Raw genomic sequence first — 15,033 nt, forward strand, 5'->3', positions numbered from 1 at the left:
GCTGAGGCTGTGACTGATTTTTTTTACACGTTAGTTAACAGTTAACATAAATTTAATGTTAATGTACAAATGTCCACTCTTTTTACATTAAAGTTTTGGATACCTCCTGTTCGAGTTGCTATGCTAGACAAACTATGTGATGGCACTGTTACTGAATTATCCCAAACATATTTTCCACATTATGTTTACCTCTAGGATTGCTCAAAATACAATTAGGACTATTCACAGGAACTTATTGCAGTGGAGGTGAGACCCAAACATTAATTTCAAATGTTAAATCATTGCTCTTTTATTATTTGCATTCACAACATTTATTTTGAGATCGACTCAACTCTTGTATTCTATCTGCAAAAAGGTTAAATCAAAGGCATGTAATTTATATAATCAAGTACATCGTTTTAATAGTTTTGCGTTTAGATTTTGTTAGCATCATTACAGTGTAGTAGTTCTTGTTTTATCTAAAATTAAGAGTATGACAGAAATCTTAGTAGACAGTTAAGTACATAAATATTACACAAATTAGTAATAAACACAACTTTTTCAGTTACTACTGTACTGATAAAATGATAAACACTTTTGCTCAGAAAGAAACTATATATCACCTTACAGTTGGGTGTTATAAATAAAATAATATAGTATAATATAATAAAATATAATATAATAAAGTCATAGCTATCGCTCTCGAGAATTATCTTCACGTGAATAATACTTCTAATCTGTGCAACAATAGAATCCTCATATTCACAGAATCATTTCTTTCCTGCTCTCCTCTGCAGAAGGCGCAGAACCCCCAGCGTAGCACTAAACACGCGGTCATGTTTAAAGATCATCTTGTAGAATGTGTGCAGAGGCAGTCGGCCAGTTGGATCTGCATGCTTGAGGGCAGTCATGGGCATGTACACTTTGTTGGTCTGGTGACGCAGAGGAGGGTCCTTGGCTGTGATCACGTTAACTGTTTGCTGAAAAATAAAAGCAAAAAAATTAAAACATTCATAAGTTTTCTTTTTTTTTTCTTTTTTTTTGTTTCCCGTTTGGATCTTTAGCCATCAGAATTGTTGTCTTAAGGCCAAGAAAGATGCCAAGCGGATTTATTTTACCAAGTGGATCATCATGGCCTTGCCGTATTGGTCCATTTGATTGACCTTTATTATAATTATGTATTTATTTTACAAACGGGACAGACATGACTGGGGGATAGGACAAAGAGAAAGGGGGGAAGAAAGAAAGAAAAACAAACAAAACACCTGGATCACCTGTATGGAGAAAAAAAAACAGAAGAGAAAGCAAACAAAAAAAGAGCAACATAATAAATACAGCACCATCACCATAAACTAGCTAGCAGTAGATACTAAACATTAAATGATATTGTGCAGCACGCAAGATAGACAGTGCACAATGTGCTTTGAGGCAGCAGCCAAGAAAGGTGTAGTCCGCGTCTGTGAACACCCGTGTGTACACCTGTGTGCACACCTGTGTGGATCAGCATGCTTGTATTCCAAAGGTTTCTCCATGTAACGATCTGCTAGGGAGTGTGGGGAGCCATAGCCCCGTCCCCCAGGGCAGTGAAGCAGGTATGGAGGAGATCCAGGCCCCAGATATCCAGAGGCCCCAGAGTACGAGGACCCGAGGAGGACCACCGAAAGGGGGGGAACCGTGCCACCCTCCTGGGAAGAGCTGAGTCGAGCCCCAAACGAGAGGTCACCCAGCAGCTACGGAGCAGAGGCCAGAGGGGGTTGCAGTGGCGTGCCCGCGGGCTCTGCCGGCAGCCTCTCCGTGCCAGAGAGGACCGAACTTCAGGCCCATTCATAAGTTTTCACTAAAAAACATGTTATTTTACCGTACCTTTAAAAATACAATTTTAACCACTTGCCTCAGCCACTTCCTCTGGTGTCTGACTTAAAGAAGTAAAGATTTCTTTAGAGTATGGAAGGTAAAGTTCCCTGAATATCCTGGCAGTCTCTTCATCCGTCCCTGATAGATCCATCTTCTCAGCACTTTCGTACATTTTCCTTTCAAACTCCGTCACCACAGGGCCAGGTTCTACTAGAGTTGTCCTTTGAACAAGGATATAAAAAAAACATAACATTAAGACCACTGTCCCTTTACACTCATTAAGTTTTTAATATTTTGCCAATGTGGGCTTACTGATAACTCAAGTTATTGTTGTGGGCTGGCTGCATTTTTAATGCTGTAGTATGTTTCAGGACATGTAATCACTTGATGTTAAACTTCATTGCTTGCACTGCCAGACTTTCACAAAATCCTTCCACAGCAAATTTGGATGCAGAGTAGACATCGTTGAACAGAAGTCCTGGTTGGAAATATTATGAAAGATGTTAGCTTTTAGTTTTTTCTACATTGTATGCATGTTCTGAAGTTTTTTTATCAGCACAAACAAACACACCCTGTAGTCCCATGACACTGCTCATCACCACAATGTGGCCACTCTGTCGCTGCTTCATGTCAGGCAACACCTCTTTCACCAGACGCACCAGGCCAAAGAAATTTGTGTCAAACAGCTCCTTCATTGCATCGATACTCTGGCACTCCAGCGGCCCAATCATGCCAACACCAGCATTGTTTACTGTAACAACAGAATACACTATGCTTTCAAACTGTATACTTGTAAAAAGAAATGTTGAATTCAATTAAAGCTTATCTACAAGATGGAGGAAAAACAGACCAAGAACATCCACCCGTCTGTTCGGCAAGCTGTTGATACATTCTTTGATGGAAGTTTCACAGCAGGCATCCAACTCTTTGATTTCGAGGGTTTTGTTTAAGGAATCGCCTGCTGCTTTCTCCAAGGGTCCCCGTTTCCCAAGATCTCTCATGGTGGCAACCACTGCCTCAGATAAAGAGGGAACACACTGACTGTCAGCAATGATGGTTACTTCTACCACCTACCTGTACTATAAGCAAAGACTGATCAGCTGACCTTTAAACCGCCTCAGTTCATCTTTGGCCAGCCGTGCAGCCACAGCCAAGCCAATGCCAGAAGAACACCCAGTCACCAGCACCCTCCGGGTCGCCATGCTCATTGATCTTTGACCTAAAGGTTCAGGTGGTCTTGACTGGTCAGTCAAGCAATGTTGAGAAAAGAGAAATATTATTAAAGGAATATTTTTCAGCCAATGTAAAGTCTTTGTAGTAATCACTCTATTGGCATATACATCTAGCTTAGTTGGAGATTATTTTATTTCTTCCCATGAATTGGATAAAAAGAAGAAATGTTATTGTTAAATACTTCTTTTTAATATTTATGTATATATATATATATGTATATACGTGTATATATATACATATATATGTATATACATGTATATATATATAAAACAGCAAAAACTGATCACTCACATAATGCACTGGTTGACAATTTACTGATTAACTTAAAAAAAATATTTAACAATAGGTCACTTCTTGTGTGTCCATGTGAAGTGATATTAAGACTAGAGTGCCTTTGTTATTTGTTAAAAGATTACATTGGCGCTAATCTGCTTAATGTGTGCTGGAATGTTTGTCTGCCTTACCAAAGCCCAACACCTTTTTATTCAGAATGGAACCAACAGATATTCACATAAGGACATATTATAAAGAGTTATTTTAAAGAAGCGGTATTATGAAGAGAATAGAATAACACGTTTAGAGACCAAGTGTAATAATTCTTAACATTAGGGGTTTTTTTTAAAGATAGTATTGCTTTGTAGTTATATATTAAGTCTCACGGCATCCCAAGAGAAATTTATTGAAATAAAAAATTACAATATTTTTTCCGTTACACATTTAAGTATAATTACACTATAACAGTTCAATGCTAATTAATAAAGTACACTGTGGTAAAGCAAAGTACTTGGTATACAATTTGTAGTGAGTCAACATAAACTATCACTGCAGAATGAATAGCCTGCAGCAGACACTGTAAATCCCTACAGGACGAGTTAACCACATTCAAGTCGAACCCTAGAGGCATGTAGTTTTGTTTGTAGTTGATATTGTAATATACCAACCTGTGGAGCGAACAGCGCTTTCTTCACAACTGTGGATACGAGAAATAAAGAGACAGTAATAAACTAGTAGCTCACTCAACTTCGTAGCGCAGCATTCGGAGAGCAGAGGCAAGACTGGGACACGGCTACATAAGCCCAGTGATTATCTAAGGTCAGTCAGGCCAACGCAGTACATGGGTGTTGTAGTTTTTTAGCCAACAACAGCAGCTCCGTTGAAAACAGCAGCCACGCCGTGGTTGTTGCTGCTCCTGTAGCAGCCTTATGCCCTTAGAAATGTTAATAAATTATATAAATGTAAAACGAAATGTTCTAGAAAACGATGGTTAACAAAGTTTACTGTAAAACGAGATCTAGGTTTCCTGTTGTAGTCCATGGAAAATACCACATTCATACCCTTATTTAAAATGCTGTTGCAGTTCGTCATTGTAACCACTATAGGTCACACTTGTTTTCCTGAACTCAGAGCTGGAGGTTACATCGACAGGCTTCAGAGGTTACCGCTATAATGAAATGGTTACAGTACGCATTACTGAAAATAGTTCAGCAACTGACTCAAAAAGGTGAAGTAATAACGTGTTAGTGTTACAGGATCTATGAAGTTGCACAACATACTTGGTGTTTTTTCCTTAGTTTCAAATCACTCTTTTCAATGAAGCAATTTTTCTGAATCTCGTCTAATGTTTGTTTATATTTGAGGTGCAAATGCTGAGAATATCCAATGTACGGATATGAGTATTTGCGTAGAAGGGCTGTGTTTAAAAAAGTTTTTACCCACAGACAAAAACACAGTGTCACAGGCAAGGCAAAGAGAAAATTGTATATCTTTCTGAGTATATACATATATACATACAGTCACGTGACGTAATGTCGCTGTAAGGTTAATCATTTGTGCTATATTCTGATATTCTGCCCTGGCAGGGGAAAACATTGTACTGTTCAGCTGTTGCATAACAATAGGAAATGTGCTCTTAATAAGTATTTAAAGGACAGTTTTACAAAGAGAGGTTTTCCAACTCCTGTCAGTTTAGCATACATTTATAAGGCATTATGTCTATAAATTATAAACTTACTTGTCATGAATGACAAACAAGAAAATCATAAATAAGGATTCCTAGAGTTTAGTTTAGTGACTGTTTGTATTTTTCTGTGAAAAGAAAAGGTTATTTGGCGCGAGGTTCACCCTAAAGTTTACATTAACATTTATAAGAGGTAACTATGACAGACAATAACGTGGAAGTGCATGTTTAGAAGTGGAGACATTTGTTTCAAGTTACATGAATTGGTCCTGAAAAGAATAAAATCATATTCTTTTTTTTATAATATTTATAGGGTTCACACAGCTTTGAATGATAGCAATGACTACTTCCTCTTGGGCAAACCAGTCAGCTTGCACGCACATGTAAAAAAAACAAAAAAAACCTTCATGCTCAAATGCTTTAAATATACTCTACACATCTGCAGAACCAGATCGGTCCTTTCAGACTAGTAAAAGGAAGGAAATACCACACTGCACACTGTGGGCTCACGGCACTATTAAGATGAAAAAGGGTTCAGTTTAGGATTACTACTTCTTGCATGACAGATGTTTATTTTCTTTACAGTTAGAAAGAACAAGGGTTGGATTAAGTATCCCAGTAGCTACATAACAGTCAACCAGCAAGAACTACAGACTTACAACAATAAGACCAACAACTAACTCAATACTCAAGTTTAAGGATTTTCTCTTTTTTTGTATTCTTTTTCTTAACAACAAAAGGACAAACATTTAAATCCAAGTTTCTGTTGTATTCAGGTTGCATGACACCGAATGGGGACAAGCAAGAAGAATTTAGTGTTCTGAGGGTACAAAACACATATCACGCGATCTGTACCAACAAAAGGTACAATGTGAATTCTCTTGAGACATGAACACTAATATGGTTCATCATTATGTCTCAGGTACTTCCTTGTCTCTGTTTAAATGTGTATACCAGTGCCAGGGGGTAACCTAAGACATTTTTTCACAATGTGAAAGAAAATAATACTGCATGAGAACTATTCATTTTGAATATTTGAGCTAATGCTTCACATGATGTTCAGTCACAATTTGTACAGACTGTTGTGGCACTCTTGGGATCCGATTTGTTCAAGTTTGAACCTAATATTAATTCCACTTAATACTAATCATTATTGCAAAGGTAATTTTACTTATATCAAAGTTTAGCCACTGGATCTGAAACTTATTTAATTATCCTTATTTTGTTATATTTTATGTTCCTGATGTTCTGTGTTACAAAACTGTTAACACTAGTCTAATTTACCCTCACCTGATGTTGCATAAAATTAGTGAAAAATATTAGCTCCACTCTGAGGGCTTATGTTAAATGCTGTACTGTGTAACTCTCTGGTACAGAATAGTAGAGATAATATTTCATCTCCTAATCATCTGAATTTGATAGATGTTATTGGATGTTATGAAAGAGGTTTCATAACATTTAAGCAGCACATAATTCCTGCCAGATTCTCTTGTTACTGTTTTGTATTCCCTCTGTTACTCCTTTGGATGTTTTGTGTTCTAGCTTTAGGGAGTGGTCAGTTTTCATAACCAGCTCTTTATAAGCAGAGCACTGGACAAGACTGCAGACATTCCATTTTTGAAAGCAGACAACAGTCAGCCAAGATGTAAGTACAATTTTAATTTCCAGAAGGTCTTCAAAGCAAATAACCCTATATAATGTAAGAAGTAAATCAAATAGACAAGCAAAGTAACTTTAAATGTGCCTTTCAGGATTTTTGTTTCAGGACTTGTTTGTTTTCTTCTGGTTCTAACAGCTGAAGCTAGAGTTGGGTAAGAGACCTGAATTTGAACTGAAGATAGTGAGCACAGTTTTAGTCAATACCTATCGCAGGTAGTTGTTGCTATGGACTTGTAAAACTTCTTTAAAAAGCATTTTCCTCTGTAACTTCACAGCAACTCCTCTGAGTTAAGCTTCTGCACTGAGACACCAGAGTGCCTGCTGTTCGATTTGATTTGTAAGACCAAGGATTATGAGGTAAAATATTTTTTTCATATTTTAGGTGTAGCAAAGTTATAAAAACACCAGTTAAAATATGTTTGTTCATGTATTTCAGGTGCGTCACTATGACTCTGTGAAATGGGTCTCAACTAATGAGAAATCCTTCTTCATGGAAATGGCAATGCCAGTAGCATTTAATCGACTGTTCAAATACATCAGTGGTGAGAACCAGATGGGTGCGTATGTGTTTATCTAATTGTGTTTCACATTCAATACTCTATTAACCCCGTGTATATGAACACAGATAACAGCTATTTGTAAATGGAGTTTCTTTTCTTAAAATACAATCTATATATAGTGAGGGTTTTAAGCCAGTTTTGAACACGTGACACGTCTAAATTTAAAATGGCCTTTGACCAAACATAATTACTGTATTTGGTTATATTCAGGGAGCAGTGGTAGTCTCGTGGTTTTATTGGATATTTTAGTAAGAAAACCTGCGTGTTTTTGTATTCTTTTCTTCATTTTGTGTGCTTCTTCGTTGTGATGTTTGTTTCAGTTCCCAAAAAACATATTTGTGTTTGCATTCAGGAAAGAAAATTCAAATGACCAGTCCTGTTGTGGTGAAAATACCAGACAAGAGATTTTGGCAAATGGGCACCTACACAATGAGTTTCCTGCTGCCGACAGAACATCAGGAAAATCCTCCCAAACCTACTAATTCAGACGTATGTTTTTTAAACTAAAAAAATAGTGGCAAATATTTAATAGGAAATTATTTGATGACAGATAGTTTCATCATGATTTGCAGGTGTACATCACTGACACTCCAGATATGAAAGTGTATGCATATAGCTACGGAGGATGGATGACGACCTTTTCTGACAGCAGTAATGCTAATGACCTGAGTAAAACTCTTGATTCAGTTAAAGCAAAATACAAAAAAGGATCCCACTGTGCTGTTGGATACAACAGGTAAAGTAATCTCCATCATTAGAAGAAAAACATGTGAACGAAAGCATCAAAAACAGCTTCAGTTTAAACTATTTTCTTGATTATTCTAATGTGAATCTGTGTCTGTGTGCGTCCCTGTGTTCCGTGTTTCTGTGTGGTCTTTCATGTTTCTTGCAGTCCAATGAGGATGTTTAACCGCCACAACGAGGTCTGGTTTGTTGCTGAGGATGAGCCGGTGTGTGAAGAAAAAAGCAGTGAGGAAACAGATTAATTGACTCACTGTGAATTGTAAGACCCATGCAAAAATATAAGCTGAATGCACCGTATACCTGTGGATTAACAACAGCTTGTCTGTGATTTCCTTCTTTTAATAAAACTTTAAGCATTGACTCTTGATTCTTTCTAATCAATCCACCTCTGTTGATCTTACAACAGCTGCAGTGACAATACTGAATGAAAAAAATAACCCACAAGTATCCAATCGCAGTCGTGTTTAGCAGTACTACTCAATGCCACTAGATGACACTATTAGGCTGCACAACTGCACCCAGAATTCCAAACGCTTCCCAGGGCTTCAGTCTTTGCATATTTTAGCTACTTTTGCAGTACTTTGCATTTAAATGAAGGAAGGAGGACACTGAACAAAGGCTGTGAGCTTAACAAGGTAGATTTGGTTTTGGCATTGGTGGGGACGGATGATTCAACCACCGAGCCCTTTTTTTCCTTTTCGTCTTTGCTTCTTGATAAAAAAAAAAAAAAAAAAAAGGGGGGGGGGGGGGGGTATACTTGCTTACATATGCTATTCTACATGCTTTTAAACCATTTAAAATTACAATTCATAGTTTTATATGTGAATTATATAATGTTAAATTACTATTAAACAAATGACTGACTAAGTATTTTATACTTTAGTTTACTTCAACCATATTCCATATAAATCAGATATCATACAAAAATAAAAATAGCTTAAAATACAGTCATGACAATAAAAGAATATGACTTTAAGGACTTAACAACATTTCTTCAGTTATACTACACCAACATCTCTGATACATTAGCACTAAGGGAACACTGAATGACCTGGTGGTTTTTGCCCATAAAACTACTCATCTAAGATTACCACAAAGTAACAGATCTCTTAGCTAAATTATGCAACATTTTAGGCACACTATTGCCCCTATCAAGTCAGTGAGCTGGGATGTTTTACTCTAAACATGAACTACTGTTACAGCAACAGACATGGACTACTGGTGTCCCACACAACAACTCAATGTCCACTATGTGAAGGAGCCAAACACAGGCCTTCTCCTCTCATTAACTGAGATAAACTGCTGGCATATTTGTTTTACATCTATACTGTCCAGTCTTTCCTATGGACATGGTAACACGTTATTCATGGTTACATACAATTTTAGACTGATGTGGGCCAAAGCCTAAAACGATGTGCCGGGAGTTTGCTGTTCTCCCCGGTTCAGATATTTGAAGTTTGCACAGCTACATACAACAAAGTTTATTTTGCAACCCAGAAAGAGTAATAAGAGGGGCACTGAAATTCGGGATTGTCCGAGAAAAAACGGGAGAGTTGGCATGTATGCCTTGCATAGCCTGTAACTTTATTATGATGGACAGGTTTTATGAGTGAACTCGACTTTAAGTGACTTACAGGTTTCTTTGAAAAATACTTTCTTATATCCAGGTTCTTTTTGCTGCCATCCTCCTCTCCTCCTTGCAGGTCCTCGCAGCGCAGGATTGCCGCTGCTAAAACTAAACAGAGCTCCCTGAAAGGCACAGCCAATCACATTGGCCATATTTGTCACATGACGTAGGACTCCAGTAGAGAACGTAATTTAACTCTTTCTGCACCGCTGGGTGAATGAGACGTTGACAGATCGCTTTTTTTTTTTTTTAATTTCTATCGGTTTTGTTTTTCTTTACTCGAAGAGATCAAATTATTGGTGGGGACAATTCAATAATCGCTGGATATTGGTGGGGACATGTCCCATGCCAAATCTACACCCTTGGAGCTTAATATGCCACTTAGAAAAGTAAAGAGACCCCTTTTTTTCTTTGGAATGTCATAATTTGTTTACTAGTTAATGGGTGCCATGACCACCTGCCCTTGGCTTTGGAATAAAGGTCACGAAAACATTCTAATGCGTTTTACTGCTTTGTAGCCTCTTATTACCTGTAGCATAGTTTAAAATTTTGGATATTACAATTGCCGTCTGTAGTTTCTCCTTCTCTGAAAGGATTTTCTCATGTTATACTAAGAATATATAATGTTGCTGTTGTTGGAGATACATTGTTTGCTACTTAATGATCCACTGATGCATACTTTAAAGGAAACACTACTTTATACAAATACAAATACCCCACTACATTCCTGGGATGTCATTCCAGATGTCTGTCAGCTAATTACTTTGACATTACACACTAATTAAATGAAACAACTCTGAGATGGGTTTTAAATAAATAACACTACATAAAGAGGTTACATGGACCAATAATTACATTTTAAAAGAATACAAAGAAATCCTACTATACTAAATTTCTCATTTTCCACACTATGACTCTTTGAAAGAGATTGATCATTAGGTTGGTAACCAATTTATCAAACTGTCGAAAAGTTAAATAATTCTGTTGATACTCTTTTAAATAAATATTGCTCATAAAGGCAATAAAGGCATAAATTCCTCCTTATTCTTTTAATTTAGAATACATCTTTGCATAGAATTATCAATGCATTCTGCTGGTAAAACCTGTGTAATTATATTTCCATGTCACTGCAAATTCATTTTGAGTCTTTTATATAACACTGACCCTAGCATCAGATCTTCATTCACCCAAACCCTACATTATCAGCTCAGAATTACAAGTATAATGGAGGGAATGACAAATAAAATCAGAATGTCTGTAGTTTGAATAAAGTGATTATGTGTACTAAATGATTCTTATCAGGTGAGCTCAGAGTACCTTAATGATACTGACATGATTTCACTACAGGAAGATTCCAGCAGGTGGCTATTTGACTTATCAACCTATGTGTGGTTGATTGGCTTGCTTGCTGACAGACTAGCTGGTAGGAGTGCCAATCAGGAGAGGTTTTATGACACTCACTATAGATCGAAGTCCACATGTAGGCCTTAAACAAGATCAGTCCACAGCCGCTGGTTGGGCCTGCTCACCTGCCACCTGCAGTGTCTGCGGTCTCCTGATCTCTGCTACAATGAAGTTCAAACTGGGCTGAGTCAGTGTCCCACTTATCAAAATGGACCTACCAGGTTATCACCTACAGCAGCACCAGCCTCTTGTTCACCACCCTGGTAACTATCAAGAGGATTTGATCAATTTGGAGGGATCATCAACATGTGAGTACTAGATGAAAGTGGCTATGGGTCAATAGTGAACTGGTATGTAGGTGTCAATAGATATATTTTAAAAATGTTGTGTGAAACTACCTGTGTTAAAAAGTTCATACTTTGAAAGTTGAAGCAGGTTTTAACATTGTCTGTAAATGTATATTATGAAAAACGTTCATTTGAAAAAACACATTTAGAATAACAAAACAAACAAAAGGTTTTAAAGTGGTTCCCAGAAGATTCCCTTCTGTCATAGAGGAGATAGAGAGAATAGTTCTGGATATTATGTAAGGGTCATATCTGTGATCATAGTCAAGCAAATCAAGCCCAGTGATAAGTTACTGTCTACAGCAAAGCGATGGTCCTGCCCACTGTTCTTTCAGCAGCTGGGCAATAAACCCTGTTAGATGACACTTTTACACTTCAGCAGCACAGCATTCTAGTCTCTTTAGCCACTCAGGATTTACAAAATTCTAACTCATGTCTGATTGCTAATTATCCTCCTGTTTTAGATGACTTGAAATATTATACTTGGCACGGCACACATGATTCCTTGCAACCTTACCAAGTATACTAATTTCCAACATATTATATACATCACATATTTGATATGAAAAGTGTATTCAGTTTAAGCAGTAGCTTTGCATATCATTGAAACAAAACATTGTTTAAAAAAGAAGAAGAAGAAGAAGAACACCCTCAAACGGTGAAGTTTGTGTCATAATGTAAATCTTGTCATTAAATATTACTGGTCCTCAGCTCAGGAGCAAAAGACAGAGGCAGAGAGTAGACTGGACTCAGAGGACAGCTGTCCTGTCTGTGGAGACAAAGTGTCAGGATACCACTATGGACTTCTTACCTGTGAGAGCTGCAAGGTAAAGGATAAGGTTTGGGCAGTGCAAAATATGCATTCTTTTATGCCACCAAAAGTCATCTTAGCTTTGTTAACTGCAAAACCAAAGTGACTTATGAGTCCACAATAAATAACACATTAATGGTTTTGAATTAAACATCAGATAGCTATAATCTGGTACTACAGATATATTAAGAGATACATGTCCCGTAGTTCTACGACAATAATGATGCACATGTAGATATCTATGGTTTTGTGGTGTGCATAAAGCTTCCCTCTCTCTCATTTTCTTTGCAGGGCTTCTTTAAACGTTCAGTGCAAAACAACAAACATTACACCTGTGCAGAGCAACAGAGGTGCCCCATGAACCTTTCTCAGAGAAAACGTTGCCCATTCTGCCGCTTCCAGAAGTGTTTAGCTGTGGGTATGAAGAAAGAAGGTACACCAAATTGCCACCACTTCATTCACAGCTAATTTGTAGACCATTCAGTTGCAACAGGCTTTCTCTTTCACTGATACGCAAGGTTTTTTTTTTTTTTGCCTCCCTTGAGACTTATCTAAGAACTCATAAAGCAGTGCTGACCCAGATTGTAAATTATGTAAATGATTGCAAACTCTAAATGGAGTGAGATTGTAATTTTTTTAAGATGATCTTTTACATATTTTTGTTTATAATTAAATATTTGTTTGATGTTCTCTCATCAGCGGTCAGAGCAGATCGTATGAGAGGAGGCAGGAACAAATTTGGGCCCCTCTACCGCAGGGACAGACAAATGAAACAGCAAAAGGTGTATCACCAGTCAAACACTGATCCCTACAGGATTAAGGTAGAAACTGGACAAATACATGGTCCCCACGCTCTAAATGACCTCCAGGTGGTAACCAGCTGCATCAGTCATCCATTAACTTCTGAAGCTGTTAATCAACCCCACATGTATACTTCTTGCATGGGGCAGTCAAGTGAACCCATGTCTCTGGACTGCACTGTGAACACAAACAGAGGTCTTACTCCTCCATCCCTGCCTTACCCTGGACTGTACCACTGCACTTTCCCTGGACACCCTGAGGAGAAGTTGGAAGTGCCTTTTGGCTACAGCCCAGTTCCTCTAAACTATACAGGGCATTCAACCCCAAACAGCTCATTCACACCAAGAAGTACACTAGAATCATCACCCTGTTCAACAAAAAGCTTAACCACTCCTGTATCCCAGGCTCCCACTCAAACACCAACCAACCCTCTATCATCAGCGCTTACACCTAACTTCTTAAGCCAACTGCTGGAAGGGGAACAGGATGAGAGCCAGCTGAATGCCAAAGTTCTGGCCAGTCTTCAGAGAGAACAGGCCAACCGAGGCAAGCACGACCGTCTGAATACATTCAGCATTATGTGCAAAATGGCTGACCAGACTCTGTTTTGTCTAGTGGAGTGGGCCAGAAACAGTTCCCTCTTTAAGGAGCTGATGGTGAGGAACCATTAACTCATGGGATACACATGAAATTAATAACACTTTTCTAGCGATACAATGATTAATTAGCTGTTAGAGTAGATCTATCCCATTTGTTCCTTAACATGCATGCGTCCTTAATTGAGGCCATCCAGTGTAATCTTTCATTTGCAACTACACGCAAAATCTTTCCAATAGGTGGAAGACCAAATGGTGCTGTTGCAGAGCTGTTGGAGTGAGCTGCTGGTACTAGATCACTTATGTAGACAAGTGACGTATGGCAAAGAAGGCTGCATATATCTGGTCACAGGACAACAGGTTTCTACTTTAAAATGCTGCATTCTTACATTTAGAAATGTTTCAAAGAAATGGAAGTAATAATGAGCACATTCTTTGTCTTATTCTGATGCAGATTGAGGTGTCAACCATCATTTCCCAGGCAGGAGTGACACTGAGTAGCCTGGTATCAAGGACCCAAGACCTAGTATCCAAACTTAAGGCACTCCACTTGGACAGACACGAGTTTGTCTGTCTCAAATACCTGGTGCTATTTAACCCCGGTGAGCAATTTTTCTCGAAGACACATATCCAATGTAGCTTTTGTTCAACGTTAATTATGTTTGTGTTGTGTGGGTTTTTTTCTGCTCTAGATGTGAAGTCAGTGCATAACCGCAGGCAGGTAGAGCAAACTCAAGAGCGAGTCAACAGGGCGCTGATGGAGTACACTCAGCAAAATCATCCAGGACATTGTGACAAGTTTGGCCAGTTGCTTCTTCGGCTGCCTGAAGTTCGCAGCATTAGCTTGCAAATTGAGGACTATTTGTACCAGCGCCATCTTCAAGGAGATTTGCCCTGTAACTCTCTACTTACAGAGATGCTGCACACCAAGCACAGCTGAGAAGATGATATCACTTGTGGTACCAGAGTGGCCACAGTATGCTGCTGTAAAGTTGGTACGTTCTTTTCTGCCTTCCACATTCACCTTTCCATTACTTTTTATGATTGTTGAAAGTAAGGGAAAAGCTATCTATCACAGATCATCAGTGCAAAGAAGTATTTGCGTACCCATGCAATGCTTTGGCCAAGTCTATTGCCTGCAGTGTTACCACAGCCAAATAGCTCATCAGTTTCTTTAACAGTATTCTTGAGAAATGTGAGAACCAAGCACTAACGTGTTGCTTTTAGTAATCAGGAAGAGCTTAACTGTCTAAAGAGGAAAGAAAAATGCATCAATAAAGTTTTACATTTTTACACAAGTCTCTGTGTGTACTTAAGAGGAAAATTATGACATATTGGTGCTATTTTCTCACTATTACGCAAGGAAACTTCTTTCCAGCTGATTTTACCTTTAACAATTTTTTCAATTATTACTGCTCCAAGTACTACAATAAAAACAAATGAATGTGGGAAAGAAACATG

The 15,033-nt window shown here is 38.1% G+C and overlaps 3 protein-coding genes across 3 annotated transcripts; 2 read left to right on the plus strand and 1 right to left on the minus strand.

The window, feature by feature from the left end:
* Positions 1-131: 131 nt before the first annotated feature.
* LOC120738946 (retinol dehydrogenase 8) lies at positions 132-4,411 on the minus strand. The gene is made up of 7 exons (XM_040040548.1): positions 4,008-4,411; positions 2,939-3,074; positions 2,684-2,845; positions 2,405-2,584; positions 2,218-2,311; positions 1,871-2,054; positions 132-959 (listed from the first exon to the last, which is right to left on the minus strand). Exons 2-7 carry the CDS (start codon positions 3,039-3,041, stop codon positions 750-752), a joined length of 933 nt encoding a protein of 310 aa, XP_039896482.1. The 5' UTR covers positions 3,042-3,074; positions 4,008-4,411; the 3' UTR covers positions 132-749.
* A 2,149-nt stretch (positions 4,412-6,560) lies between these two features.
* On the plus strand, positions 6,561-8,346 carry soul5 (heme-binding protein soul5). The gene is made up of 7 exons (XM_040040619.1): positions 6,561-6,668; positions 6,775-6,834; positions 6,958-7,039; positions 7,119-7,239; positions 7,595-7,731; positions 7,815-7,978; positions 8,135-8,346. Coding segments are annotated over exons 1-7 (660 nt in total). The 5' UTR covers positions 6,561-6,666; the 3' UTR covers positions 8,229-8,346.
* A 2,378-nt stretch (positions 8,347-10,724) lies between these two features.
* On the plus strand, positions 10,725-14,962 carry nr5a5 (nuclear receptor subfamily 5, group A, member 5). Its single transcript, XM_040040142.1, has 7 exons — positions 10,725-11,325; positions 12,076-12,191; positions 12,467-12,608; positions 12,875-13,632; positions 13,813-13,932; positions 14,027-14,174; positions 14,265-14,962. Exons 1-7 carry the CDS (start codon positions 11,226-11,228, stop codon positions 14,510-14,512), a joined length of 1,632 nt encoding a protein of 543 aa, XP_039896076.1. The 5' UTR covers positions 10,725-11,225; the 3' UTR covers positions 14,513-14,962.
* Positions 14,963-15,033: the final 71 nt, after the last annotated feature.

The sequence above is a fragment of the Simochromis diagramma genome, unplaced genomic scaffold (genome assembly GCF_900408965.1).
Source record: "Simochromis diagramma unplaced genomic scaffold, fSimDia1.1 OVJJ01000321.1, whole genome shotgun sequence".
Taxonomy (NCBI): Eukaryota; Metazoa; Chordata; class Actinopteri; order Cichliformes; family Cichlidae; genus Simochromis; species Simochromis diagramma.